This window comes from Heptranchias perlo, chromosome 35 (genome assembly GCF_035084215.1).
Source record: "Heptranchias perlo isolate sHepPer1 chromosome 35, sHepPer1.hap1, whole genome shotgun sequence".
NCBI classification, from domain to species: Eukaryota; Metazoa; Chordata; class Chondrichthyes; order Hexanchiformes; family Hexanchidae; genus Heptranchias; species Heptranchias perlo.
This window is the reverse complement of record NC_090359.1, coordinates 26,809,890-26,837,475: the sequence shown is the minus strand read 5'-3', so window position 1 is coordinate 26,837,475 and position 27,586 is coordinate 26,809,890. Positions and strand designations below refer to the sequence as shown.

Genomic DNA, 27,586 nt, shown 5'->3' with positions numbered 1-27,586 from the left:
AAGATCACCCCTTAACCTCCTACTCTCCAGGGAAAAAAGTCCCAGTCTGTCTAACCTCTCCCTGTAAGTCAAACCATCAAGTCCCGGTAGCATCCTAGTAAATCTTTTCTGCACTCTTTCTAGTTTAATAATATCCTTTCTATAATAGGGTGACCAGAACTATACACAGTACTCCAAGTGTGGCCTCACCAATGCCCTGTACAACTTCAACAAGACATCCCAACTCCTGCATTCAATGTTCTGACCAATGAAACCAAGCATGCTGAATGCCTTCTTCACCACCCTATCCACCTGTGACTCCACTTTCAAGGAGCTATGAATCTGTACTCCTAGATCTCTTTGTTCTATAACTCTCCCCAACGCCCTACCATTAACGGAGTAGGTCCTGGCCCGATTCGATCTACCAAAATGCATCACCTCACATTTATCTAAATTAAACTCCATCTGCCATTCATCGGCCCACTGGCCCAATTTATCAAGATCCCGTTGCAATCCTAGATAACCTTCTTCACTGTCCACAATGCCACCAATCTTGGTGTCATCTGCAAACTTACTAACCATGCCTCCTAAATTCTCATCCAAATCATTAATATAAATAACAAATAACAGCGGACCCAGCACCGATCCCTGAGGCACACCTCTTAATACGTGGGACTCACCGATGGAGAAATCGGCGAGTCTTGCACCTGTTTTTCATGCGTAGAACGGGCGTAATACCCACCGATTTTGGGACCCAATGTCCCGCGCCCCATTCCCCCCCCCCCCCCCCCACATCAAGTTGAATTCACTCCCTATACCCCTCCGCCTCTCTTTCCTCCTTTAAGACCCTCCTTAAAACCCACCTCTTTGACCAAGCTTTTGGACACCCTTCCCAATAGCTCCTTCTTTGGCTTGGCATCCATTTTTGTCTGAAGTTCCTCAGGAAATCTTTCTGCATTAAAGGCTCTGCATAAATGCAAGTTTTGTCATGGGTATAAAGTAAAGTTAGGGTTTAGCACTGAGGCCTTCAAATGACAGAACAGCCTGCGGATATTCTCACACCATAAGAGTAGCTGCATGGGTGAGATATGGGACAGGGGGCAGTCGTCAATCATGGTTCCGTTTCCCAGCAACAGTCATTACCTTCAAGAAGAGGATGGAATTTGGGGAGAAAAGACTCCCTGGAGTGATGGGAACCAGGGGACATCAGTCACAAGGTCCTGTGGGACACTGGTCAAAAGAGGGATTGAGGTCATTGCATTGTCGTCATCCCCACATGCCCACTCTGGTTAGACTTACTGAGCGATTAACAGTACAAGGGATTGAGGATTAGAGAGGGATTAACAGTACAAGAGATTGAGGGTTAGAGAGAGATTAACAGTACAAGGGATTGAGGGTTAGAGAGGGATTAACAGTACAAGAGATTGAGGGTTAGAGAGAGATTAACAGTACAAGGGATTGAGGATTAGAGAGAGATTAACAGTACAAGAGATTGAGGGTTAGAGAGAGATTAACAGTACAAGGGATTGAGGATTAGAGAGAGATTAACAGTACAAGGGATTGAGGATTAGAGAGAGATTAACAGTACAAGGGATTGAGGATTAGAGAGAGATTAACAGTACAAGGGATTGAGGATTAGAGAGAGATTAACAGTACAAGGGATTGAGGATTAGAGAGAGATTAACAGTACAAGGGATTGAAGATTAGAGAGAGATTAACAGTACAAGCGATTGTGTCCATGATAGAATAATCAGAAATGGACTCTTCAGAGATAGAGTTGGGGGAGTCTATAATTGTATAGTCAGAGCTACAGTCTGGATGGAGTGAGATAGATGGGCAGAATGGCCTCTACTCACCCTGGATTTTTATCATGTTCTTACGATGTGACAAGTCAAGGCCCCACTATAAATTCAGCTATTTCCACTGGAGATGAAAGAGTGGGGGGGTGGGGGGGAGTCCACGTTTCAGGGATCTACTAAACTGGCGATAAGATGCCCCCCTCCAACTTCCCAAGATTATCTGACGGAGGGGAGGGGTCTCAAGGTTTGCTCACATCCTGTAAATCCTGTAGCACCGCCCGTCTTGGATCCCAATTGCCCAAAGGGCGGTCGGTACTGGAAATGTGAACCCAAGACGACCCATGGGGTGAGCAAGGGTTTCCGCAGACACACACACACGCACGCACACACACACACGCACGCACGCACACACACACACGCACACACACGGAGATCATTTCAGGACGAGTAAAGGCAGCAAGGCCCTGCCCGAAGGTATTTTTGAAACCGATGCGTGCACCATGGGCACTTACGCTCAACGTCTCGTCGCCCCTGCAGTGTACCGACAAGTCTCGGATTCCGTTCACAAACTGCTTGCTGGTGCTGCTGTAGGTTCGGCCAGAATCGAGCATGGCACTGCATAACTTCACCAGCTGCAATGAGAGAGAGAGAGAGAGGGGCCACACGGCAATCAGATCATCCGGGAATGTTTTACAGGAGCGGTCTGCCTCTGGGAACGGCTGTTTCTGGGGGTTTTTTTGGCGGTAAGGTGGGTGTTTCCCAATTGGATGGAGTTCTGTTACATCGGATCTCCATTCTTTTTTTTGCTCTGGGTGGCGATCGGTGGGTGGGGGGTGAATACTGGCTGATTCCCCCTCCTTCCTCTAACCCAAAAGTGGGGGTGGAGGCCCAGTCGTAGTTGTAAGTATAGGTGTACCAGGTAGAATAGCCATAGTTAGCTTCCAGCCGTCTCGGCCCTAAACTCTGGAATTCCCTCCCTAAACCTCTCTACCTCTCTCTCCTCCTTTATGACACTCCTTAAAACCGACCTCTTGTCCTAATATCTCCTTATGTGGCTCAGTGTAAAATTTTTGTCTGATAATCGCTCCTGTGAAGCGCCTTGGGACGTTTTACTACGTTATAAAGGCCCTATATCAATGCAAGTTGTTGTTGTATATAGTAGAGCAGTTGAGGAGATTGTAGGGAGGCAATCTGGTCTGGATAGGCTCGTGTTATGCATCTAATGAGAAGAGATAAGAGGAAGGCCATAACTGATACCCCCAGATTCTCATTAGTGAGTACAGTGAACACGGAGCAGATCTTATTGTGCAGACTTGTTGAAGGGAGATTAACCAGACGTAGTTAGAATGCGTTGACATAATGGCATCACGTTAAGAGGATGTAATTAAACATATAAAGATACAGACACACGAGATCCTAGGGGACTTTTTGATCTCGTCTTATTGAGGCTAGCGTAAACGATCTCCGGGAGTCCCTGGTATGTGAGATATACTCGGTACCTATATCTCATATACACTGCATGTAAAGGGCTGTGTGTTATTAGCTCATTGACTTGATTTAATAAAGAGTATTATCCAGATATTTCAATGTTTCCCAGGGCTCGGACTTCTTTTAGAGGCAAAGGATATATGATAATATCCTATAATATCTACATAAGGGCAATAGGGATATATGATAATATCCTATAATATCTACATAAGGGCAATAGGGATATATGACAATATTCTACATAAACCCAGCAGTAGTTCCCCCAGTGTTGTCCCGGATGAGAGTAGCGAGCTGGCCGCGGGATGGGAATGGAACCAGTGTATTTCTGCTTTCCCACCATTCGCCAGTCCTAAGAGGAGGTTCTCCCTCACGATCAGGGTCAGAGTGGAGGGAGGTTTGGTCCACGGGGAATTCGAAGAGGAACTCAATGGCCCTGCCCTATTGCCGCCTTCACCCCTCACCAATCACAGCTCGCCACACTCACCTTCTCAAGTTTGGCTTCAAGCTCTGTCACCTCCGACTCTACCCCTTCAATCGAAGCTCTGGAAGAGAGATTGGTTAAAGACTGAATGGAACGTTACTTCTGAATATAAAGCCCGATATTTCCACAGCTCCATTGGGCACCACATTTTGTGCCAGCTCACAGGAAGGTGCATAGAACCACGGAGGTTCACAGCACAGAAGGAGGTCATTCGGCCCATTGTGTCAGTGCTGGCTCTTTGCTGGAGCAATCCAAAACTAATCTCATTGCCCCCAACGCTCTCTCCATAGCCCTGTGTCTTCCTTTGCTAAGGAGGGTCGAGTACAAGCTGGCAGCGGCCCTCAGTGATGCTGTGGAGCTGGGAGGAGCACTCCTGATCCTCCTCACTCCCGATCCTCCTCACTCCCGATCCTCCTCACTCCCGATCCTCCTCACTCCAGACTCCTGATTCTCCCCACTCCACACCCTCCGCACTCCCGATCCTCCTCACTCCCGATCCTCCACACTCCCGATCCTCCACACTCCCGATCCTCCACACTCCCGATCCTCCACACTCCCGATCCTCCACACTCCCGATCCTCCACACTCCAGACTCCTGATTCTCCCCACTCCACACCCTCCGCACTCCCGATCCTCCTCACTCCCGATCCTCCACACTCCCGATCCTCCTCACTCCCGATCCTCCTCACTCCCGATCCTCCACACTCCCGATCCTCCACACTCCCGATCCTCCACACTCCCGATCCTCCACACTCCCGATCCTCCACACTCCCGATCCTCCTCACTCCCGATCCTCCACACTCCCGATCCTCCTCACTCCACACTCCCGATCCTCCACACTCCAGACTCCTGATTCTCCCCACTCCACACCCTCCGCACTCCCGATCCTCCTCACTCCCAATCCTCCACACTCCCAATCCTCCTCACTCCAGACTCCAGATTCTCCCCACTCCACACCCTCCGCACTCCCGATCCTCCTCACTCCCGATCCTCCACACTCCCGATCCTCCACACTCCCGATCCTCCACACTCCACACTCCCGATCCTCCTCACTCCCGATCCTCCACACTCCCGATCCTCCACACTCCCGATCCTCCTCACTCCCGATCCTCCTCACTCCCGATCCTCCACACTCCACACTCCCGATCCTCCTCACTCCCGATCCTCCTCACTCCCGATCCTCCTCACTCCCGATCCTCCTCACTCCACACTCCCGATCCTCCACACTCCCGATCCTCCACACTCCCGATCCTCCTCACTCCACACTCCCGATCCTCCACACTCCACACTCCCGATCCTCCACACTCCCGATCCTCCACACTCCCGATCCTCCACACTCCCGATCCTCCACACTCCACACTCCCGATCCTCCACACTCCACACTCCCGATCCTCCACACTCCCGATCCTCCACACTCCCGATCCTCCACACTCCACACTCCCGATCCTCCACACTCCACACCCTCCTCACTCCCGATCCTCCACACTCCACACTCCCCACTCCCGATCCTCCCCACTCCCGATCCTCCTCACTCCCGATCCTCCTCACTCCCGATCCTCCACACTCCCGATCCTCCACACTCCCGATCCTCCACACTCCCGATCCTCCACACTCCCGATCCTCCACACTCCGCACTCCCGATCCTCCACACTCCCGATCCTCCACACTCCCGATCCTCCACACTCCCGATCCTCCACACTCCGCACTCCCGATCCTCCACACTCCCGATTCTCCACACTCCACACTCCCGATTCTCCACACTCCACACTCCCGATCCTCCACACTCCGCACTCCCGATCCTCCACACTCCACACTCCCGATCCTCCACACTCCACACTCCCGATCCTCCACACTCCACACTCCCGATCCTCCACACTCCCGATCCTCCTCACTCCACACTCCCGATCCTCCACACTCCCGATCCTCCACACTCCCGATCCTCCACACTCCCGATCCTCCACACTCCGCACTCCCGATCCTCCACACTCCCGATCCTCCACACTCCGCACTCCCGATCCTCCACACTCCGCACTCCCGATCCTCCACACTCCGCACTCCCGATCCTCCACACTCCCGATCCTCCACACTCCGCACTCCCGATCCTCCCCACTCCCGATCCTCCTCACTCCCGATCCTCCACACTCCCGATCCTCCACACTCCCGATTCTCCACACTCCACACTCCCGATCCTCCACACTCCCGATCCTCCTCACTCCCGATCCCCCTCACTCCCGATCCTCCCCACTCCACACTCCCGATCCTCCTCACTCCCGATCCTCCTCACTCCCGATCCTCCCCACTCCACACTCCCGATCCTCCTCACTCCCGATCCTCCACACTCCCGATCCTCCACACTCCACACTCCCGATCCTCCACACTCCCGATCCTCCTCACTCCCGATCCTCCACCCTCCACACTCCCGATCCTCCTCACTCCCGATCCTCCACACTCCCGATCCTCCACACTCCACACTCCCGATCCTCCTCACTCCCGATCCTCCACCCTCCACACTCCCGATCCTCCTCACTCCCGATCCTCCACACTCCCGATCCTCCACACTCCACACTCCCGATCCTCCACACTCCCGATCCTCCACACTCCACACTCCCGATCCTCCACACTCCCGATACTCCACACTCCACACTCCCGATCCTCCTCACTCCCGATCCTCTGCACTCCACAGAAGGGGATGTAAACAAAACTTTCCCTACCACCTCTGTCGTGGCCTCCAGCTGTTTAGACCACTGAAGAACTAGTGAAACTAATCCTGCTGCATCTCGTTTGTCACACATTTTACAGAAGGGTCCTGAAACAGGTGCAGGACCCGCCTTTGCATATTTAATTGAGCCAATGCTCATTTCAGGCAGCCACCAGGGACACCTATTGTGCCTGTTTTTTGGGGTGTAAAACGGGTGAAACCCACACCAATTTCCACCCCAGTGTCCAAATACCTTCTTCTGAACGTGACCACACGCCAAGTGCCAGGATGTCAGATCAGGCCCACCCTGTAAATGGGGTTTAATGACCCCCACCCCACCCCACCTCTGCTCCACTTCAAATATTCCTCCAGCTTTCCCTTAGAGGATATGACGGTCTCTGGAACAACCACTGCCTGTGGCAAACCATTCTCTGCTCCAACAAACCCTTCGCCTGAAGACATTTCTCCTAAACCTCAGCTCATTACAGCCTCAAACATGCCATCCGTTAGCCCTAGGCTGGATCTCAGTTGATTAATCTCCTCCCTTGGTGTTCCCCTCCCTCACCAGCCCAGCTGGTGGAAGTTGAATCCCCAAAGTTTGGCTCATGTTGGAAAAAGCCGTCGCCAAACTTGTGGGGAGGGGGCAAAAAAACAAACCACACCGATCTTCGATTGTATTTGTCTCGGTTTCTCCGGCAGATGCCATTTTATTTATTTTCGCTTCTTTCGGCATCTTAACATTCCTGTCAAAAGATTTTCTCCCAGCGTCACTACTTGTTGCTGCAGCGAATAAAAGGGCCGAGGATGTGCTCCCACAACACAGCACAATTTCGATACAGACAAGCTCGTCAGGGGCCTGCAAAGCTAGGCATGACGAGACCTGAGACTTTGTGGGGCACATGGTAGATGAGATTTCACACAGAGAAGTGTGAAATGATGCATTTTGGTAGGAAGAATGAGGAGAGACAATATAAACTATATGGTACAGTTTTAAAGGGGGTGCAGGAACAGAGAGACCTGGGGGTGTCTTTACACAAATCTTTGAAGGTGGCAGGACAAGTTGAGAAGGCTGTTAAAAAAGCATATGGGATCCTTGGCTTTATTAATAGAGGCATAGAGTACAAAAGCAAGGAAGTTATGCTAAACCCTTTATAAAACACTGGTTAGGCCTCAACTAGAGTACTGTGTCCAATTCTGGGCACCGCACTTTAGGAAGGATGTCAAGACCTTAGAGAGGATACGGAGGAGATTTACTGGAAGGGTACCAGGGATGAGAGACTTCAGTTACGTGGAGAGACCGGAGAAGCTGGGATTGTTCTCCTTAGAGCAGAGAAGGTTAAGGGGAGATTTAATCGAGGTGTTCAAAATCATGAACGGTTTTGATAGAGTAAATAAGGAGAAACTGTTTCCAGTGGCAGAAGGGTCGGTAACCAGAGGATACAGATTTAAGGTAATTGACAAAAGAACCAGAGGGGAGATGAGGAAACACCTTTTTTTATGCAGTGAGTTGAGATGATCTGGAATGCGCTGCCTGAAAGGGCGGTGGAAGCAGATTCAATAATAACTTTCAAAAGGGAATTGGATAAATATTTGAAGGGAAAACATTTACAGGGCTATAGGGAAAGAGCGGGGGAGTGGGACTAATTGGATAGCTCTTTCAAAGAGTTGGTATAGGCACGATGTGCCGAATGGCCTCCTTCTGTGCTGCATCATTCTATGATACTATAAAATTCGTTATGGTCTGTTTCCCGCCACTTCTGGCGAGCGCTCGAACTCAGGGAGGCCCGAGTACAGTCCTAAATTGGTCCATTTCCTACATGACAACAGTGACTACACTTCAAAAGTACTTCATCGGCTGTAAAGCGCTTTGGGACGTCCTGAGGTGGTGAAAGACGCTGGAGAAATTCAAGTTCTTTCTCGTTTTTTTTCACTTTGTTGTAACAGTGCTAATTTCACTCCCATTCCACGCGATTGTTTTTCAAAAAAAGATAAAACTTCAAAACATTTAACCAAAAAAATAGAATGGTTTCCAGGGACAACGTGGCCTACTAGGCCTGAGGTGGGCAAGGGGTCAGAGTGCGAATGAAACGGTTTCCCGCCAATCAGAAACTCTGTCTCATATTTTCACCTCTAATCTAAGGCACAGGCAATTGTGGCCTTGAGCCAACCAGGTATTCCGCAAGACAATGAGTTTTGGTGGCTCCCTGGTCATGGGGCAGTTTGAAGGGGGCACTTTATTGCCCGCTTTTCCAGTCCCCTTTGACAGAACGAGAATGAAATCGTCTGTTGACTGGGCTGACTTCGAGTTCCTACGCCTGTGGTTACCTCCACTTCCTGTCTGCTTTTATCGTTCCCTACCATCAATCAACCTAGCACGGCTGGCTTCCTGTTGTCACAGCCGTTGCCTGGCGATGCATCACGATAGTGTGTGGTAAGGGCCTAGGCCGGGCTGCTTATTCAAATGAAGGCAGTGCAGTGCTCTGACATAGTTCCATTGAGCTGCGATGTCAGAGTGTGCCTTTGAAATTAAAACAGCTTTTGCAAACTTACGGTGTCACCTACTCACTGTACCTTTCATTTCTGCTTCTAACCATACAGAATCTCAACCAGTGAAGCACAAAAGGGAACTTCAAAAACGATGTTAATTATGCTCACTTCTGAGGTTGAAGATGAGGAACATGCTTCAGACAGTGTAGAGGGAGCTTTACTCTGTACCCAACCCGTGCTGTACCTGCCCTGGGAGTGTTTGATGGGACAGTGTAGAGGGAGCTTTACTCTGTATCTAACCCGTGCTGTACCTGCCCTGGGAGTGTTTGATGGGACAGTGTAGAGGGAGCTTTACTCTGTATCTAACCCGTGCTGTACCTGCCCTGGGAGTGTTTGATGGGACAGTGTAGAGGGAGCTTTACTCTGTATCTAACCCGTGCTGTACCTGCCCTGGGAGTGTTTGATGGGACAGTGTAGAGGGAGCTTTACTCTGTATCTAACCCGTGCTGTACCTGCCCTGGGAGTGTTTGATGGGACAGTGTAGAGGGAGTTTTACTCTGTATCGAACTCCTTTCTATTCCTCCGATGGGAACATGTGATGTCGAGACCAGAGGTAAAAATGAAAGAAAAATCTCGGCCACAGAAAACAAAACACATTTTAATGACAAATCGATACAGAGAATCAGAGGGAGAGAAGGGTGTCTATTGAATGGCAAACTCTGCCTCCTGTTCTCACAGCGTGATGAGTACACCAATTGTAATTAGGACAAAATTAGCATTAGGTGAAAACCGCGAGTGAATCAAGGCCTCGTCGACAGGAAATCATAATGACTGTGGCTGCCTTAATGTGAGACAGCTCAGACACACACCGATCGAGTATGGCCCCTGGACAGGCTCGGTGTAAAATGTAATCATCCTATGCCTTAGATTGGTGCTGTGCCCTGGGGCTGAGACACACCACAAGCCAGCAAGGCCCCAGGCTTGGTCTCCCGGTCAGTGCAGATTCTGATCTCAGCCTGGGCAATCGTTCCACTGCTACAGTTGCACTCAGAGCCTCTTTGCACACCTCAGGAGAATCAGCTGTGGGACTGGGCCCTTCCCTCTTCACTTGGCGCCCTGCCCTGTGGGAGTGGGCCTTCCCCTGGTGCCCTGACCTGAGATTTGAGAGGTTATGGAATTCACTTCCAAGGTTTGTGGTTGAGGCAAAACCGATGTCAACATTCAAGATTAGAAAGAACTTGTATTTCAACAGCACCTTTCACCACCTCAGGACGTCCCAAAGCGTTTCACAGTCAATGAAATACTTTATGAAGTGTAGTCACTGTTGTAATGTAGGAGATGTGGCAGCCAATTTGCGCACAGCAAGATCCCACAAACAGCAATGTGATAATGACCAGATAATCTGGTTTTTAGTGATATTGGTTGAGGGATAAATATTGGCCCCAGGAGAACTCCCCTGCTCTTGTTCAAATAGTGCCATAGGATCTTTTACGTCCACCTGAGAGGGCAGACGGGGCCTCGGTTTAAAGTCTCATCTGAAAGGTGGCACTGAGTGTGTCAGCCTGGATTTTGTGCTCAAGTCTCTGGAGTGGGACTTGAACCCACGACCTTCTGACTCCAAGGCAAAGAGTGCTACCCACTGAGCCACTGGAGTGGGAGGCCGTGTAAAGCGATGGGTTAATTTCTCTCCATTAGATCGAAAAGCCAGCATGGAAAAAAAAAAATCAAAATTGGGCAAGGAGCCCAAACAAAGTCCTCAGGGCACCCGGGGGCTAGAGGCAAGCCCAGGGAACACTCAGGCTAAATTTAAAGAGAGATGGAATTGTTCACCAAAAGGAGCAGAACATGGACAAGTGCCAGTCAGAAGACATTCACAGCGCCTGCATTTGTGGAAACAAAGGCACAACTCCCACAGCTTGTGTCACAGGCTGTAGAACTCAACCAAGGCAGCCTGTGGTTTTTCTGCTTAAGTACTGCAGTGCATCTCGCAATATCCTGTGCTAGAATCTGCACGGGGCCAAGAGTACAGCTTCCAGGCCACGCTCAGTTAACTGCAGGCCATGGCAGTTTCCCACCTGCGCACAGCTGCTCCCGGGCTGACTCTCAACCAGGCCGAAAGGGCAGCGATCGGGAGGCTGGGCAAACATCACTCAATCTCATCTTGGTTTCCGCTAATTGTGCCCCTTCCTCTCCTCTCCAGAAGGTGTTCATTCCTTGTTGGGGTCTGGGCACTGGGCACCTTCTGCCATCTCCCCAACTGTCCATTCTTCATGGTTCAACTATTTGACTGTAAGGGGCATCACAGCTGAGCCCAAACCTGTTCTCACCACACACACCTTTTTGCAAGGCTCTCTGGATGGTGATTAGAGGCAGGAAGCCCGGCTGATTTTTCCTCCCTCCCTAGCCCAGGAGAGCTGTGTCCCTGCCTCAGCTGTGCTCAGGTAACTGCACCCAGACCAGGGACTGCATCTAGGACCTTCAAGTCTATACAGGGGTCGCCAACCCCTCCAGGATTGGCCTGGAGTCTCCAGGAATTGAAGATTAATCTCCAGGACACTGCTGCCAGCAACAGCCGGGAGAAATATCGTAGGGGCGTTAAAAGAAATTGTTTTTCATTTCCTTTGAACACTTTCATTTATTAGTTATTATAGAAATATTGGAGTCGGGGAAAAGGTTGTTTGACAGTCAATAATTATCCCATTGAGTCATGAAGAGTCTGTTCGCTTTCCAATTGGCCTTGGGAAGATGGTGTGCCGTGACGATGGACGTGTTGGGTGACCAATGGCAGGAGTGTGGGGGTGGGGCAGTGGGAGGTGGGAGGTCATGCGCTGAAACCTCCAGGAATACATCCGACCAGAGTTGGCAACCTCAAGTCATACCTGGCACAAAGGAAGATGGTAGTGGTTGTTGGAGGCCAATCATCTCAGCCCCAGGGCATTGCTGCAGGAGTTCCTCATGGCAGTGTCCTAGGCCCAACCATCTTCAGCTGCTTCATCAATGACCTTCCCTCCATCATAAGGTCAGAAATGGGGATGTTCGCTGATGACTGCACAGTTTTCAGTTCCATTCACAACCCCTCAGATAATGAAGCAGTCCGTGCCCGCATGCAGCAAGACCTGGACAACATCCAGGCTTGGGCTCATAAGTGGCAAGTAACATTCGCGCCAGATAAGTGCCAGGCAATGACCATCTCCAACAAGAGAGAGTCTAACCACCTCCCCTTGACATTCAACGGCATTACCATCGCCGAATCCCCCACCATCAACATCCTGGGGGTCACCATTGACCAGAAACTTAACTGGACCAGCCATATAAATACTGTGGCTACGAGAGCAGGTCAGAGGCTGGGTATTCTGCGGCGAGTGACTCACCTCCTAACTCCCCAAAGCCTTTCCACCATCTACAAGGCACAAGTCAGGAGTGTGATGGAATACTCTCCACTTGCCTGGATGAGTGCAGCTCCAACAACACTCAAGAAGCTCGACACCATCCAAGATAAAGCAGCCCGCTTGATTGGCACCCCATCCACCACCCTAAACATTCACTCCCTTCACCACCGGCGCACTGTGGCTGCAGTGTGCACCATCCACAGGATGCACTGCAGCAACTCGCCAAGGCTTCTTCGACAGCACCTCCCAAACCCGCGACCTCTACCACCTAGAAGGACAAGAGCAGCAGGCGCATGGGAACAACACCACCTGCACGTTCCCCTCCAAGTCACACACCATCCCGACTTGGAAATATATCGCCGTTCCTTCATTGTCGCTGGGTCAAAATCCTGGAACTCCCTTCCTAACAGCACTGTGGGAGAACCGTCACCACACGGACTGCAGCAGTTCAAGAAGGCGGCTCACCACCACCTTCTCGAGGGCAATTAGGGATTGGCAATAAATGCCGGCCTTGCCAGCGACGCCCACATCCCGTGAACGAATAAAAAAAAAAGAAGTCCATAGCACATTACATTAGGCAGTGCACTAAACCACAACATTTAAGGAGGCTTCACTTGTACCAAACGTTAGTTAGGCCACAGTTAGAGTACTGAGCACTCCATTGTAGAAAGGACATTAAAGCCATAAGACAGCATACAGTGTAGATTCACAAGGATGATGCCAGGGATTTGAAACTCTATTTATGAGGTTGTGAGAGCATAGAAAATTGGATAAATATTTCAAATGCAGAGTCAAGGGGAACAGTGGGATTAGTTTGGGATTGATACAGGGCTATGGGGAGAGAATGGGGCAGTGGGATTAGTTTGGGATTGATACAGGGCTATGGGGAGAGAATGGGGCAGTGGGATTAGTTTTGGATTGATACAGGGCTATAGGGAGAGAGTGGGGCAGTGGGATTAGTTTTGGATTGATACAGGGCTATAGGGAGAGAGTGGGGCAGTGGGATTAGTTTGGGATTGATACAGGGCTATGGGGAGAGAGTGGGGCAGTGGGATGAGTTTGGGATTGATACAGGGCTATGGGGAGAGAGCAGAGCAGTGGGATTAGTTTGGGATTGATACAGGGCTATGGGGAGAGAGCAGAGCAGTGGGATTAGTTTGGGATTGATACAGGGCTATAGGGAGAGAGTGGGGCAGTGGGATTAGTGTGGGATTGATACAGGGCTATGGGGAGAGAGTGGGGCAGTGGGATTAGTGTGGGATTGATACAGGGCTATGGGGAGAGAGTGGGGCAGTGGGATGAGTTTGGGATTGATACAGGGCTATGGGGAGAGAGCAGAGCAGTGGGATTAGTTTGGAATTGATACAGGGCTATGGGGAGAGAGTGGGGCAGTGGGATTAGTTTTGGATTGATACAGGGCTATAGGGAGAGAGTGGGGCAGTGGGATTAGTTTGGGATTGATACAGGGCTATAGGGAGAGAGTGGGGCAGTGGGATTAGTTTGGGATTGATACAGGGCTATGGGGAGAGAGCAGAGCAGTGGGATTAGTTTGGGATTGATACAGGGCTATAGGGAGAGAGTGGGGCAGTGGGATTAGTGTGGGATTGATACAGGGCTATGGGGAGAGAGTGGGGCAGTGGGATTTGTTTGGGATTGATACAGGGCTATGGGGAGAGAGCAGAGCAGTGGGATTAGTTTGGGATTGATACAGGGCTATGGGGAGAGAGCAGAGCAGTGGGATTAGTTTGGGATTGATACAGGGCTATGGGGAGAGAGTGGGGCAGTGGGATTAGTTTGGGATTGATACAGGGCTATAGGGAGAGAGTGGGGCAGTGGGATTAGTTTGGGATTGATACAGGGCTATAGGGAGAGAACGGGGCAGTGGGATTTGTTTGGGATTGATACAGGGCTATGGGGAGAGAGTGGCCCAATATTTATCTGTCAACCAACATCACTAAACAGACTAACTGGTCATTTATTTCATTGCTGTTTGTGGGAGCTAACAGTCCTCAGGAAGGATAGATTGGCTTTGGAGGGGGTGCAGCACAGATTCACCAGAATAATACTGGGGCTAAAAATGTTAAATTATGAGGACAGGTTGCATCAACTTGATTTGTATTCTCTTGAGTATAGAAGATTAAGGGGTGATTTAATTGAGGTGTTTAAAATGTTAAAATGATTAGATAGGCTAGATAAAGAGAAACAATTTCCTCTGTTGGGGAAATCCAGAACAAGGGGACATAACCTTAAAATTAGAGCCAGGCCGTTCAGGAGGGAAATCAGGAAGCACTTTTTTCACAGAATGGGTAGTGGAAATCTGGAACTCTCTCCCCCAAAAGGCTGTGGATGCTGGGTGTTAACTGAAATTTTCAAGAATGAGATGGATAGTGTTTTGTTGGGTAAGGGTATCGAGGGATATGGAGCTAAGGCGGGTGAATGGGGTTGAGGTGCAGATCAGCCACGATTGAATTGAATGGCAGAGCAGGCCCGAGGGGCTGATGGCCTCCTCCTGTTCTGATTCCTATAATCTTCAATCAAATGCGTTTACCAGATATTGCTTCCAGTCTAAAGGCGATAACCAAAAGAACATTAACTGGTTTAGGTGAGAGTTCATTCACCTAACCACTGCTTCTCTAGCTGTGAGCCTAGACAGGCTGGATATTCAACCATAGAAGGCATCACAGCACAGACACAAATGTCCTCCTTCTGTGCTGTAAATTTTTATGCTCACAGTGAGAACAGAGAGAACTCTCCTGCTCTTCTTCAAAATAGTGGCCACAGAACATTTTAACTCTACCTGAGAGGGTCTTGGTTTAATGTCTCATCTGGCCAACAGTGCAGCACTCCCTTAGTACTGGGAGTGTCAGCCTGGATCTTGTGCTCAAGTCTCTGGAGTGGGACTTGAACCCATGACCTTCTAACTCAGAGGCATGAGTGCTACCCACTGAACCACGGCCGACACACTCGAGGAATTGGAAGAGTGAGGGAGGTGAGGAGTTGCACCTGGGAAAGGATGAGCTGGAGTCGAAGATGGTGCAGTAGTGGGGAAGAGTGTGTAGGATGGGATGTTTGGACTGCAGAAAGAACAAGAGAAGAAAGTTCAGAGCAGTGCTGACCAGGAGTATCATCGATCAAATCAGGAAAGAAGAAAGGTTAAAAAAAAGAGGAACAAACTTGTATTTCTATCGGGCCTTTCACAGCCTCAGGACCTCCCAAGATGCTTTACAGCCAATGAAATACTTTTTGAAGTCAAAATCAAAATACTGTGGATGCTGGAAATCTGAATACTTTTTGAAGTGTAGTCACTGTTGTAATGTAGGAAACGCGGCAGCCAATTTGTGCACAGCAAGATCCCACAAACAGCAATGTGATAATGACCCAGATAATCTGATTTCTTTTTAGCGATGTTGGTTAAGGGCAAAATAATGAAGAAATCCCCCTGCTTTTCTTCAAATAGTGGCCATGGGATCTTTCACGCCCACCCGAGAGGGCAGACGGGGCCTTGGTTTAATGTCTCATCTGAAGGACGACACCTGTGACAGTGCAGCACCCCAGAGAGGAACGGCCCACGAGGCGATGAGCAGCTCTTGGCCGACAGTACAATCACCGTCTGCTTCGCTAATCAGAGATTAGGTCAATTCTGTGGCACTTCCGTCACTTCCTTCAGACAAACCCAATGCGATGCAAAGTACCAGACAACAAAAACAGGCAGGCCGAGGTTTGGGGAACGTATCTTCCTGCATCTGCCACACAATGCAGCAAATTCACTTTGTTGATACTTAATCTTCAGGTCAGAGGGGCAATGGTTAAGATGTTCTTAACTCCCTTTCCTGGTTGAGCATCCTGAACTGAAGTGAGGTTTTTCTAAGTGGTTCGTTTGAAAATAAAATGTTGTCAGATTGAAACACAGACACCTGTGAAATATTTGATTTCATTTTTGTTATAATTCGGAGGGTCGGGGCAGGGAGGGATGCAATGATTTTAAGAGTATTGTACCATGAAAAGAGAAGAGTGAAGCAGACAGAAGGGAGAGTGGGCGAGGCTACAACGTACTTCTCCTGAGCTGTTAGCCTGATGCTTAATACGGCACGGTCCTACCTGAACTTTGGGGAGTCCTTCAAACACTCGTCGAAGTCCACAGAGATGGTCATCTTGGCCAGTGTACGTGGGACAAAGAGGTAATGGGAGAGGTCTTATCTTCAACAGTCCATCTTCTCCAGAGAGAGGTTGTAGAGTGTGGGTTCTGGGCGGTTGAATAGTTTCTTGCAAGAGGAAGGGTAGTGTGGGCGGGACAGGACTGGTTACCACATCCTGGAAATACAGAATCAATTTAGTCAAACTACGGAACAAAAGTCAACATTTTCAGATAGTACAAAGACAGTGCCATCTACCGAAGCCGTCTCAGAAATCCGTCACGCAGTGTGGAGCTTGTGTCTAGTCGGTCGACGTTCAAAGCTACAAAACTGCAGTTTTGGACAATCTGTTTCTGAGCTCAAGGTGAAGGAAGTCAGTACTGGAGAACAGAACAGAAGGAAGAAAGAAAGAACTTGCATTTATATAGCGCCTTTCATGACCTCAGGACATCCCAAAGCACTTCACAGCCAATGAAATACTTTTAAAGTGCAGTCACTGTTGGAATGCGGCAGCCAATTTGCGCACAGCAAGATCCCACAAACAGCAATGTGATATTGACCAGATAATCGGTTTTTAATGTTGTTGGTTGAGGGATAAATATTGGCCCCAGGAAACCGGGGAGAACTCCCCAGCTCTTCTTCCAATAGTGCCATTGGGTCTTCTACGTCCACCTCAGAGGGCAGACGGGGGCCTCGGTTTAATGTCTCATCCGAAAGACGGCACCTCCGACAGGATTAACGGTGAGCATTTCCAGGGCAGGTACAGCACGGGTTAGATACAGAGTAAAGCTCCCTCTACACTGTCCCATCAAACACTCCCAGGGCAGGTACAGGGTTAGATACAGAGTAAAGCTCCCTCTACACTGTCCCATCAAACACTCCCAGAGCAGGTACAGGGTTAGATACAGAGTAAAGCTCCCTCCACACTGTCCCATCAAACACTCCCAGGGCAGGTACAGCACGGGTTAGATACAGAGTAAAGCTCCCTCCACACTGTCCCATCAAACACTCCCAGAGCAGGTACAGGGTTAGATACAGAGTAAAGCTCCCTCCACACTGTCCCATCAAACACTCCCAGGGCAGGTACAGCACGGGTTAGATACAGAGTAAAGCTCCCTCCTCACTGTCCCATCAAACACTCCCAGGGCAGGTACAGCACAGGTTAGATACAGAGTAAAGCTCCCTCCACACTGTCCCATCAAACACTCCCAGGGCAGGTACAGCACGGGTTAGATACAGAGTAAAGCTCCCTCTACACTGTCCCATCAAACACTCCCAGGGCAGGTACAGCACGGGTTAGATACAGAGTAAAGCTCCCTCTACACTGTCCCATCAAACACTCCCAGGGCAGGTACAGCACAGGTTAGATACAGAGTAAAGCTCCCTCCACACTGTCCCATCAAACACTCCCAGGGCAGGTACAGCACGGGTTAGATACAGAGTAAAGCTCCCTCTACACTGTCCCATCAAACACTCCCAGAGCAGGTACAGCACAGGTTACATACAGAGTAAAGCTCCCTCCTCACTGTCCCATCAAACGCTCCCAGAGCAGGTACAGGGTTAGATACAGAGTAAAGCTCCCTCCTCACTGTCCCATCAAACACAACGAGTCTAATTATGGATGATTCTCTGTGTCTGTCTGTCTGTCAGACTACCCACTTTACACACTCTCAGCAGCAGAGTGACATTAGCAGGACAGACAGTCTGACTCACCAATGATGTTGGGGCTTTTGATTGGAGTAATTGGCTCTATTGGCCTGGGAGTTGTTTCGAAGCCTCCTATTGGACAGGGCCTAAGGGGATTCTATTGCTGGAGGCTGATCTGATAATATAAGGGAGTTTGGAGATTGCTGGGGCTGTTTGTTGGTTACATTTAGCAGTGTGGGGGTTGGGGGAACTGGTGGGGAGGAGAGATGCAGTCTCTAGTTTCAGTGCTGCTGTTAGTTGGAGCTGTTTGCTCTGATAATTGGGAGCACTTGAAGCATCAGGAGTTTCTGAAGAGCAGGTTCCCTGCCTGGACTCCTGTCTCTATCCCAGGGAGTGCCTCCTTGTGGACTGTCACTGCCCAGTGTGGGGAAGGGCAGATGCTGGTGGTCGCCAGGCTGGACCTGTTTGGAACTGGCTGCCTGCTCCAGGCGGCAGACCTGACCCTGGGGCCTGCAGGCTGTCCCTTCACTGAGCTTGACCCTTGGACAAACACAGTCACCTTTCACTGTGGGCTCTCTGACTGTGGCACTGCTGTAATGGTGAGGCGAGTGAGTGGGACTGGTGGAACACCCTGCTCTATCAGGGAGTGTACTCCCTTTCTCCCCTTTCCCCTCCCCCTGCACCACCCCCCCCCCCCCCCCTTGGCTTTCTTCTCTTTCCTCTTTCACCCCCCCTGCCCTTCTTCCCCCTCCCCCCACCCTTATTAGAGAGTTCTACCTGTATGTGATGATGAATACTTTTCAGGTGACTGCAGACCACCTTCTCTACACCACCCACCTGTACTACACCCCAAGGCCATCTGGATCGGTCATTGTGAGAACCACATCAGCCGTTGTCCTCATCGAGTGCCGTTACCCCAGGTAATCTCTCCGGCCTCTCTCTGTGTGCATGTTGCTTTCCAGTATCTCAGTAGTGATGTGGGAAATTGATGGTCTTTCAACTCTTCTGGCAGGAAGAATGATGTCAATAGCCAGGCTGTCTGGCCCACCTGGGCCCCACTCATCTCTACACAGAATGGAGGAGGATTTGTGTTGTACTCTTTGCACCAGATGAATGGTAAGGACTGAAACCAATGTGAAGTGTAGCTGGAATTTGTCTAGTTGCTGGTTAAGGAGGTTTAACTAGTTCAGTAGTTCTCTGCTTTACTCATCTCCATTCCAGATGACTGGGATGCAGAGCGTGCCTCCAATGTCTATTATTTGGGCGAGTCGATCCACATTGAGGCCTCTGCCGTGACCATGCACCGTGGGCCAGTGAGGCTTTACGTCGACCTCTGTGTTGCGACACCGACTCCAGACCAGGACTCCACCCCCAGATACCAGCTCATTGACTTCAACGGGTGAGGGACTGTCTAGTTGGGCTGTGTGGCTCCAGTAATGGTAGCAGCACATTCTTGTAATGCCACAGACAGGATATGGGAGGAGAGTACTTGCCCAAGTTCTCTGGAATGTGTAATTTGATGGTCATTGTCAGGAAGGCTAGAGTTCAGATAAGGCAGAGTGCTGATACTACTGAGTTCGGAGAGCATGGGATGAGGTCCTGGAGGGATTTCAACATGATAATTTCATAATCAAGGTGCTGGTGGATTGGCAGCCAGGGGGTGATGGCTGAACAAGACTTACCCTGAGTTAGGATATAGGCAAGGGTTTTGGATGAGCTCAGTATGTTGAAGGTGCAAGATGGGAGGCTGGCCAGGAGAGCATTGGAATAGTCAAGTCTAGAAATAACAAAGGCATGGATGAGGGTTTCAGCAGCAGATGAGCTGAGGTAGGGGCGGAGACAGGCGATGTTACGGAGATGGAAGTAGGCGGTCTTAGTGATGGAGCTGATATGGGGTCGGAAGCTCATCTCAGGGTCAAATAGGACGCCAAGGTTGCGAATAGTCTGGTTCAGCCTCAGACTGTGGCCAGGAAGAGGAATGGAGTTGGTGACTAGGGAATGGAGTTTGTGGTGGGGACTGAAGACAATGGCTTTGGTCTTCCCAATATTTAGTTGGAGGAAATATTTGATGCAAGTTCAGGGCTAGGGCAGGGGGAACCATAGAAGTTTGGCTTGGTGGGCTAGGGGAGGGAGGGAAACAGCAGAGGCAGCTGAATGGATGATCTCAATCTTAGTGACAAAGTAGTCCATGAGTTCCTTGCACTTGGAGTTGAGGGTGGGGAGGGTGGCTTAAGAAGATTGTTTGTAGTGAAGAGAAGACGGGGGTTATCTTTGCAATCCAGGATGATCCTGGAATAGTGAGCAGTTTTGGCAGAGGAGAGCAGGACCCGATAGTGCTTTATGTGGTCCAACCAGATCTGGTGATGAATGGCTAAACCAGTTGTCTGCCATAAATGTTCAAGTCTGCATCTCTTGGACTTAATGGAATAGAGATGAGGGTGAAAGTAATGGTTTTAATGGGGATAAAAGCATCAAAGGTGGAGATGAGGGTGTGATTGAGCAGATCGGTAGCTGCAGAAATATCAGTGAATGGACGGCCAAAGGATAGACAGTTGGGAATTAGAAAGTGCTGTTGTAAGTGACTTGGAGTTTTTTGGTCCGGGGTGGACACAGAAGGGAGCCGGGATGTGGGAGGAGAGGGATACAAGGAAGTGATCAGAAGGCCTCATCAGTGATTGACCTGATGGAGTAGAGAGGCCACTTGAGGTGGCCAGGTCGAGGGGGTGGCCATGAATATGGGTAGGGGAGTTTATATGGAGGGTGAGATTAAGGGAGGATAGTAGGGCAGTGAACTCGAGAGGGGGTATGATGAGTTGAGATGGAGGTTGAAATCAGGAGAAGTTGCTTGGTGCTGAGGGAGAAAAGCAGAAGTTGTGGTCCATGTGGGTCCCTATGACATAGGAAAGAAAAGGGGTGAGGTCCTGTGGGCATCAATTCAGGAGCTAGGGAGGAAGTTATAAAGCAGGACCTTTTGGATTGCTCCCAGTGCCATGTGCTAGTGAGTACAGAAATAGGAAGATAAGGCAGGTTAATGTGAGGCTACAGACATGGTGCAAGAGGGAGGGCTTCAGATTCTTGGGACATTGGGACCTGTTCTGGGGCAGGAGGGACCTGTTCAAGATGGATAGTTTGCACCTCAACAGAGCTGGGACCAATGTCTTTGTGGGGAGGTTCAGTAGAACATAGAACATAAGAAATAGGAGCAGGAGTAGGCCACATGGCCCCTCGAGCCTGTTCTGTCATTCAATAAGATCATGGCTGATCTTTGACCTCAACTCCACTTTCCTGCCTGATTCCCATAATCCCTTGATGTGCTGTGTGTTGGGGGGTTTAAACTAATTTAGCAGGGGGATGGGCACCAGGATGTAGCATTAGAAAGGAGAAACAAGTGCACAAAGGATTGGGAGAGACAGAAAGCACAGGGTAAGAAACAGTACAGTATTAGGTGGGATCAGACTGAGACAATGAGAAGATCTAAGATAGGTTTAGAGTGTGTGTGTGTACACACCAAGTGTGGTAAATAAGGTTGGTGAGCTGCAGGCACAAATAGCCACATGGGAATATGTAGTGGTGAAAAGAACATAATAGGAGTAGGCCATATAGCCCCTTGAACCTGCTCTGCCATTCAATAAGATCATGGCTGATCTTCAATCTCAACTCCACTTTCCCACCTGATCCCCTGATAAACCTGATCGCCTGATTCCCTTGGTCCAAAAATCTATTGATTTCAGCCTTGAATATGCTCAAAGATCCTCAGCATCCACAGCCCTTGGGTAGAGAATTCAAAATATTCACAACCCTGAGTGAAAAAATGTTTCCTCATCTTGGTCCTAAATGGCTGACCCCTTATCCTGCAGCTGTGCCCCCTAGTTTTAGACTCTTCAGCCAGGGGAAACAGCCTCATCTACCCTGTCAAGCCCTCTAAGAATTTTATAGATTTCAATGAGATCAGCTCATTCTTAGAAACTCTGGAGAATATAGGTCCATTTTACTCAATCTTTCCTCATAGGAAAACATTCTCATCCCAGGAATCAATCTAGTGAACCTTTGTTGCACCCCCTCTAAGGCAAGTATATCCTTCCTTGGGTAAGGAGACCAAAACTGTACCCAGTACTCCAGGTGTGGTCTCTCCAAAGCCCTGTACAATTGCAGCAAGACTTCCTTACTCTTGTTACACCCTTGTTCAAAAAAGGAGTAAGGATAATCTTGGCAACTATAGGCCAGTCAGTTTGACCTTGGTGGTGGGGAAGCTTCTAGAAATGATAATCTGGGACAAAATTAAGTCACTTGGACAAGTGTGGAGTTACAAAGGAAAGCCAGCATGGATTTGTTAAAGGCAAATTGTTTAACTAACCTGATTGAGTTTTTTGATGAGGTAACAGAGGGGGTTGATCTGTATATGAACTTTCAAAAGGTGTTTGATGAAGTGCCACACAACAGGCTTGTCGGCAAAATTGAAGCCCATGGAATAAAAGGGGGCAGTGGCAGCATGGAAATGAAATTGGCTAAGTGACAGGAAACAGTAGTGGTGAATTTTTGGACTGGAGGGAGGTGTACAGTAGTGTTTCCCAGGGGTTGGTGCTGGGACCACTGCTTTTCTTGATATATATTAATGACTTGGAGTTGGGTGTACAGGGCACAATTTCAAAAATTTGCAGATGATGCAAAACTTGGAAATGCAGTGAACTGTGAGGAGGATAGTGATAGACTTCAAGAGGACATAGACAGGCTGGTGGAATGGGCAGATGTGTGGCAGATGAAATTTAATGCAGAGAAGTGCAAAGTGATGCATTTTGGTAGGAAGAATGAGGGTCAATATAAACTAAATGGTATCATTCTAAAGGGGGTGCAGGAACAGACCCCTGAGTATATTGGTTCACTAATGTCCTTTAGGGAAGGAAACCTGTTGCCTTTACCTGGTCTGGCCTATATGTGACTCCAGACCCACAGCAATGTGGCTGATTCTTAATGGCCTAGGAAGCCACTCAGTTGTTCAAGAACACAGCTCACCACCACTTTCTTGAGGGCAATTAGGGATGGGCAATAAATGCCAGCCTTGCCAGTGATGTCCACATCTCATGAACAAATAAAAAAAAGTGTGCAAATTTTTGAAGGTGGTGGAACAGGGTGAGCAAGCAGTTCAAAAAGCATATGGGATCATGGGTGATGGAGTTCAAAAGCAAGGTTATGTTGAATCTTTATAAAACACTGGATTGGCCCCAGCTGGAGTATTGTCCAATTCTAGGCACTGCACTTTAGTAAGGATGTGAAGGCCTTAGAGAGGGTACAGAGCAAATTTACTAGAATGGTACCAGGGATGAGGGACTTCAGTTATGTGGAGAGACTGGATAAGCTGGGGTTGTTCTCCTTAGAGCAGAGAAGGTTAAGGGGAGATTTGATAGTATTTAAAAGCATGAAGGATTTAGATAAAGTAAATAACGAGACTGTTCCCATTGGCAGAAAGGTTGAGAACCAGAGGACACTGATTTAAGGTGATTGGCAAAAGAACCAAAGGCAACATAAGGAAACATTTTTTATGCAGCAAGTTATGATCTGGAATGTGCTGCCTGAAAGGGTGGTGGAAGCAGATTCAATCATGGCTTTCAGAAAGGAATTGGATGACATCTTGAAGGAAAAAATTTGCAGGGCTACAGGGAAAGAGTGGGGGAATGGGACTAACTGGATTGCTCTTACATGGGCTGAATGGCCTCCTTTTTATGCTGTAACCATTCTGATATGCTCAAAGGAAGAGAAGGGGACAGATCCCCAAGGTGTGATTTGGTGATAAGGGCCACACCACCACTGGCAGTCTGGGCGGGGCAAGTGGTGGAAGATATAGGCAAGGAGGGAGGCTTCATTAAGGGGGAAGATATCATCGCCCGTCAACCAGCTTTGTGGCAAGGCCATGATGTTGTGCAATCATCCACAATAAGCTCATGGATGGCAAGGGCCTTGTTCACAAGTGAACGTACATTCTGGAGGGAGATGCGGAGAGGGGCGGTGATAGCTGGCCCGCTGGCAGTCCACAGTGTCAGCGCTGGGAGGGGTGAGTGGGACCTTGAAGGAGTTTGGAGAGATTAGCCTCTAGTGGGTGTGCTATGCAGAAAGGTTGGTGAGTAGGGTGGGGCAGTTGGGGTTGCTGCTCATAGAGGCAGTGACTCATGCCTCATAGAACCTTTGCGTAGGCTGCACTTTGCTTCAATGTGTCCCACAGCATGTACTCCTGGACCTTGGAGTGTGCCAGTCAGCAACACTCGGTTGTAGACAGCTCCTTCAGCTGGAAGACCAGCAGGGTTTGGGCGGACCAAAAGGCCTCCTTCACCGAGTTGATAGTCTTCCAGCTGCAGGTGATATCTGTCTTGGTGTGCGTCCTGGGGAACAGCCCGTAGAGCAGTGTCCTGTCACCGAACTGTTTGGGATGAACCAGAACAGATACCAACGCATCTCTCTCCGCACCCTCTGCGTGAGGGGGCAGCCCATCAGGAGGTGGACGACTGCCTCCTCCCTGCTGCAGCTTCGTGGGCATCTCGCGGTGGCGCTGAGATTCTGTATGTTGGGAGGGCCCTTCTCACCACCATCCAGGCTACATCCTGATGCCTGTTGGTCAGTTCTCAGGGTGAGATGTTTTGCCAAATGGCATAAACCCCCCCCCACCTAGTGCAAGGCCTGTTTAAGTTGCTCATTGGTAATTTGACATTCTCTCTCCAATCCCTTACTGAATAGCAAGGAGTGTCGTTGATACTGATGCAGTGAGCAATGCATGTCAAGAATTTGCCACATTTCTCACTACAGGTGTAGTTGCCTCAGCTTTTGGGCTGCCTATAATTTTTGGCTCCATACAGTGTCACTGGTAATGGCAGTAGCACAATCTTGTAAAGCCAATGACAGGACGTGGTCCAGTCATTCAGGCAGGCTATTGAGTTCAGAGACCGCCCAATTGCGGATGCACGGACTGGAGTTTCCTGTCGTGGACCTAGCTGTGTTTCTGATGCAAATTAAAAACGACAAAATGTATACTAAATTACAACAAATTCTAGTGACTTTCTGATAACAGTACATAATCTGTTTTCAAGCCAAATGTCAGTGCCATTGTAAAATTAAACAATTGCTAAATAAGATTCCTTTGAATTGCTTGCTCTATGCTGCTTTAATGACTTTACAAAAAAATGGTGTGTATCACAATACCAAGGAACTCTGGAGTTGACATCTTTAATTAGTGTCCGTCATGGTGGCACTATACAGTGGTCTCGGGCTCTGGGGACATGACCTGCTAACTGGTCTTGTTAATGTCTGGTTAATGCACTGACATATCCTGTGCCCCCCCCCTTCTTTCTAGCTGCCTGATGGACAGCAGAGCCAGTGACTCTGGCTCATCCTTTGTGACTCCAAGGACTCATCAGAACAAACTCCAGATCAAGCTGGGTGCTTTCCGCTTCTTGGATGCCGGGAGTGCGGTAAGAAGGGGGTCTGATTGATAGGGTGGCTGGAGCTGTTAAATAAACCAACATATTGCTGGGTTTGTTCTCAGCAGAGGAGGATGAGGGGAGGTTTAATAGAGGTCTTCAAAATTGAGGGGTTTCAATAGAAAATAAGGAGACTGTTTCCATTGGCAGGAGGGTCAGTAACCAGAGGACACAGATTAGGGTAATTGGCAAACAGAACCAGGGGGGAGGTGAGAATTTTTTTTACACAGTGAGTTATGACCTGGAATTCACTGCCTGAAAGGGTGTTGGAAGCAGATTCAATAGTAACTTTCAAAAGGGAATTGGATAAATATGTGAAAAGGAAACATTTGCAGGGCTATGGGGGGGGTAAAAGCTGGGGGGGGGGAAGAAGAGTGGGATTTTCGGAGCTGGCACAGGCACGATGGGCCGAATGGCTTTCTTCTGGATTCTATGAATTGAAGATTCTGTCTCTTGCAGATTTTCATCACCTGCCACTTGAAAGTTGCTGCAATAGATGGAAGACCAGATCCTGTCAACAAGGCTTGTTTCTTCCAGAAGCCAGCTAATGAGTAAGTGCCTCTCTCTGCTATTGCTGCAGATCACTGGTAGCAATTTCTCAGGCCTTAATCTTCTTTCAGGTGGGCTCCAGTAGAGGGACCTGGTGGGATTTGTTTGTGCTGTGGCCGGGGAAACTGCAGAGGTGGCAGGAGAGGGAGGAGCGTTGACTTCAGGCGGAGAGCAGCGGGTAGGTACCTCTGGGGGTAGGACATGTTTTGAGTTAATGTAGAACAAATGATCTGTGCTCGCTAACCTACATTGGCTCCTGGTCCAGCGATACCTCACATTTAAATTTCTTAATGTCTTCAAATCCCTCCGTGGCCTCTCCCTTCCCTATCTCTGTAACCGCCTCCTCCAACCTGGCAAGAACTCTACATTCCTCCAATTCTGGCCTCTTGTCCAACCCTGATTTCCATCGCTCCACCATTGGTGACCGTGCCTTCAGCTACCTGGGCCCTAAGCTCTGGAATTCCCTCCCTAAACCCCTCCACCCCTCTCTCCTCCTTTAAGACGCTCCTTAAAACCTCCCTCTTTGACCAAGCTTTTGGTCACCTATCCTTATGTGGCTTGGTGTTAATTTTTCTGATTTACACTCCTGTGGGATGTTTTACTGTGTTAAAGGTGCTATATAAATGCAAGTTGTTGTTGATTATAGTGTCTCAATTTGAGGATGACCAATTAAGGAAGGAAGGTGAGATCCAGATGGGACCCCTGGTAATCCTGGCTGCTGAGCCTGGGGACCAGGCTCCTACAGTGCGAATCGAAAGCCAGAATGCAACCAACAGGCCGGAGGCTCCTGAGCACAGTAAGGATGGAGAACCATCTGGCTTGTTCCAATCATCCCTCTACCCAAGGACTAACCAGCCTCTCTTTTGTTTACTTTCTCAGCTCATGTGCAGATGAAGACTGTGCTGATCCTGGTGGGGCTGGTGGGGGCTGTGGCTCTAATGCTGTCTGGGCTGATGGTGGGGGGGGTTGTGATCTGTGGGGCATTGACCATCTTCAATCTGTACAACAAGCTGACCTAACGCCCCAAGTGTGAAATCTTGCCTGGGATGTATTGTTTGATCCAGTCTGGCTTCATGTAGAGTGGCAATGCTGTACTGAGGCTTGATATAAAATATTTACCAAACTATATGGCTTGCTCTCCTTCCTGGCATTGTGGGTGACCAATCCAGATCAACTCAAATCTGATGGATGTGGTCTGCAACTTGATGGTTTTTATAGCTTAATCACAGGGCTGCTTCTTTTTCTCTCCCTCAATTCCCTCCATCCCCCTCTCCTTCAGTGCCCCTTCCCCTGTTCTGGCAATCCCACTCTGGGATTAGGAGGAGGGATCAAGAGGATGAAATAGGGGAGGCTTGCTCACATCCATCCCAACCCTCCCAATAAAGTGTACAGGCCCAGCACAATGTACCTGCAGTTCTGAAGAGCAGTGCATTTGGAGGCTGTTCTAGGATTGTCACCACCTACAGCAAGATC

At 49.2% G+C, this 27,586-nt stretch overlaps 2 protein-coding genes across 2 annotated transcripts in view; one reads left to right on the top strand and one right to left on the bottom strand.

Annotated features, from left to right (window-relative positions):
* Window positions 1-16,599, bottom strand: part of LOC137302521 (arf-GAP with coiled-coil, ANK repeat and PH domain-containing protein 2-like) — a 67,884-nt gene extending 51,285 nt beyond the window's left edge. The window contains exons 1-3 of the mRNA XM_067972248.1: window positions 16,420-16,599; window positions 3,751-3,808; window positions 2,291-2,410 (exon numbers count right to left, since the gene is read on the bottom strand). Coding sequence (XP_067828349.1) covers window positions 2,291-2,410; window positions 3,751-3,808; window positions 16,420-16,472 — 231 coding nt within the window. The 5' untranslated portion in view covers window positions 16,473-16,599. The remainder of the gene's footprint in view (window positions 1-2,290; window positions 2,411-3,750; window positions 3,809-16,419) is intronic.
* A 1,752-nt stretch (window positions 16,600-18,351) lies between these two features.
* LOC137302518 (zona pellucida sperm-binding protein 3-like) lies at window positions 18,352-27,226 on the top strand. The gene is made up of 9 exons (XM_067972244.1): window positions 18,352-18,700; window positions 18,906-19,021; window positions 19,114-19,217; window positions 19,323-19,500; window positions 25,438-25,555; window positions 26,024-26,115; window positions 26,185-26,291; window positions 26,760-26,909; window positions 26,993-27,226. Exons 1-9 carry the CDS (start codon window positions 18,368-18,370, stop codon window positions 27,130-27,132), a joined length of 1,338 nt encoding a protein of 445 aa, XP_067828345.1. The 5' UTR covers window positions 18,352-18,367; the 3' UTR covers window positions 27,133-27,226.
* Window positions 27,227-27,586: the final 360 nt, after the last annotated feature.

Excerpts from the sequence above, each read along its gene's own strand:
- LOC137302518 (XM_067972244.1), top strand. The coding sequence starts at position 18,368 with ATGCAGTCTCTAGTTTCAGTGCTGCTGTTAGTTGGAGCTGTTTGCTCT. Across the intron at positions 18,701-18,905 it reads ACTGTGGCACTGCTGTAATG|GTGACTGCAGACCACCTTCT; the intron begins GTGAGGCGAGTG and ends AATACTTTTCAG. Across the intron at positions 25,556-26,023 it reads TCTTGGATGCCGGGAGTGCG|ATTTTCATCACCTGCCACTT; the intron begins GTAAGAAGGGGG and ends TGTCTCTTGCAG.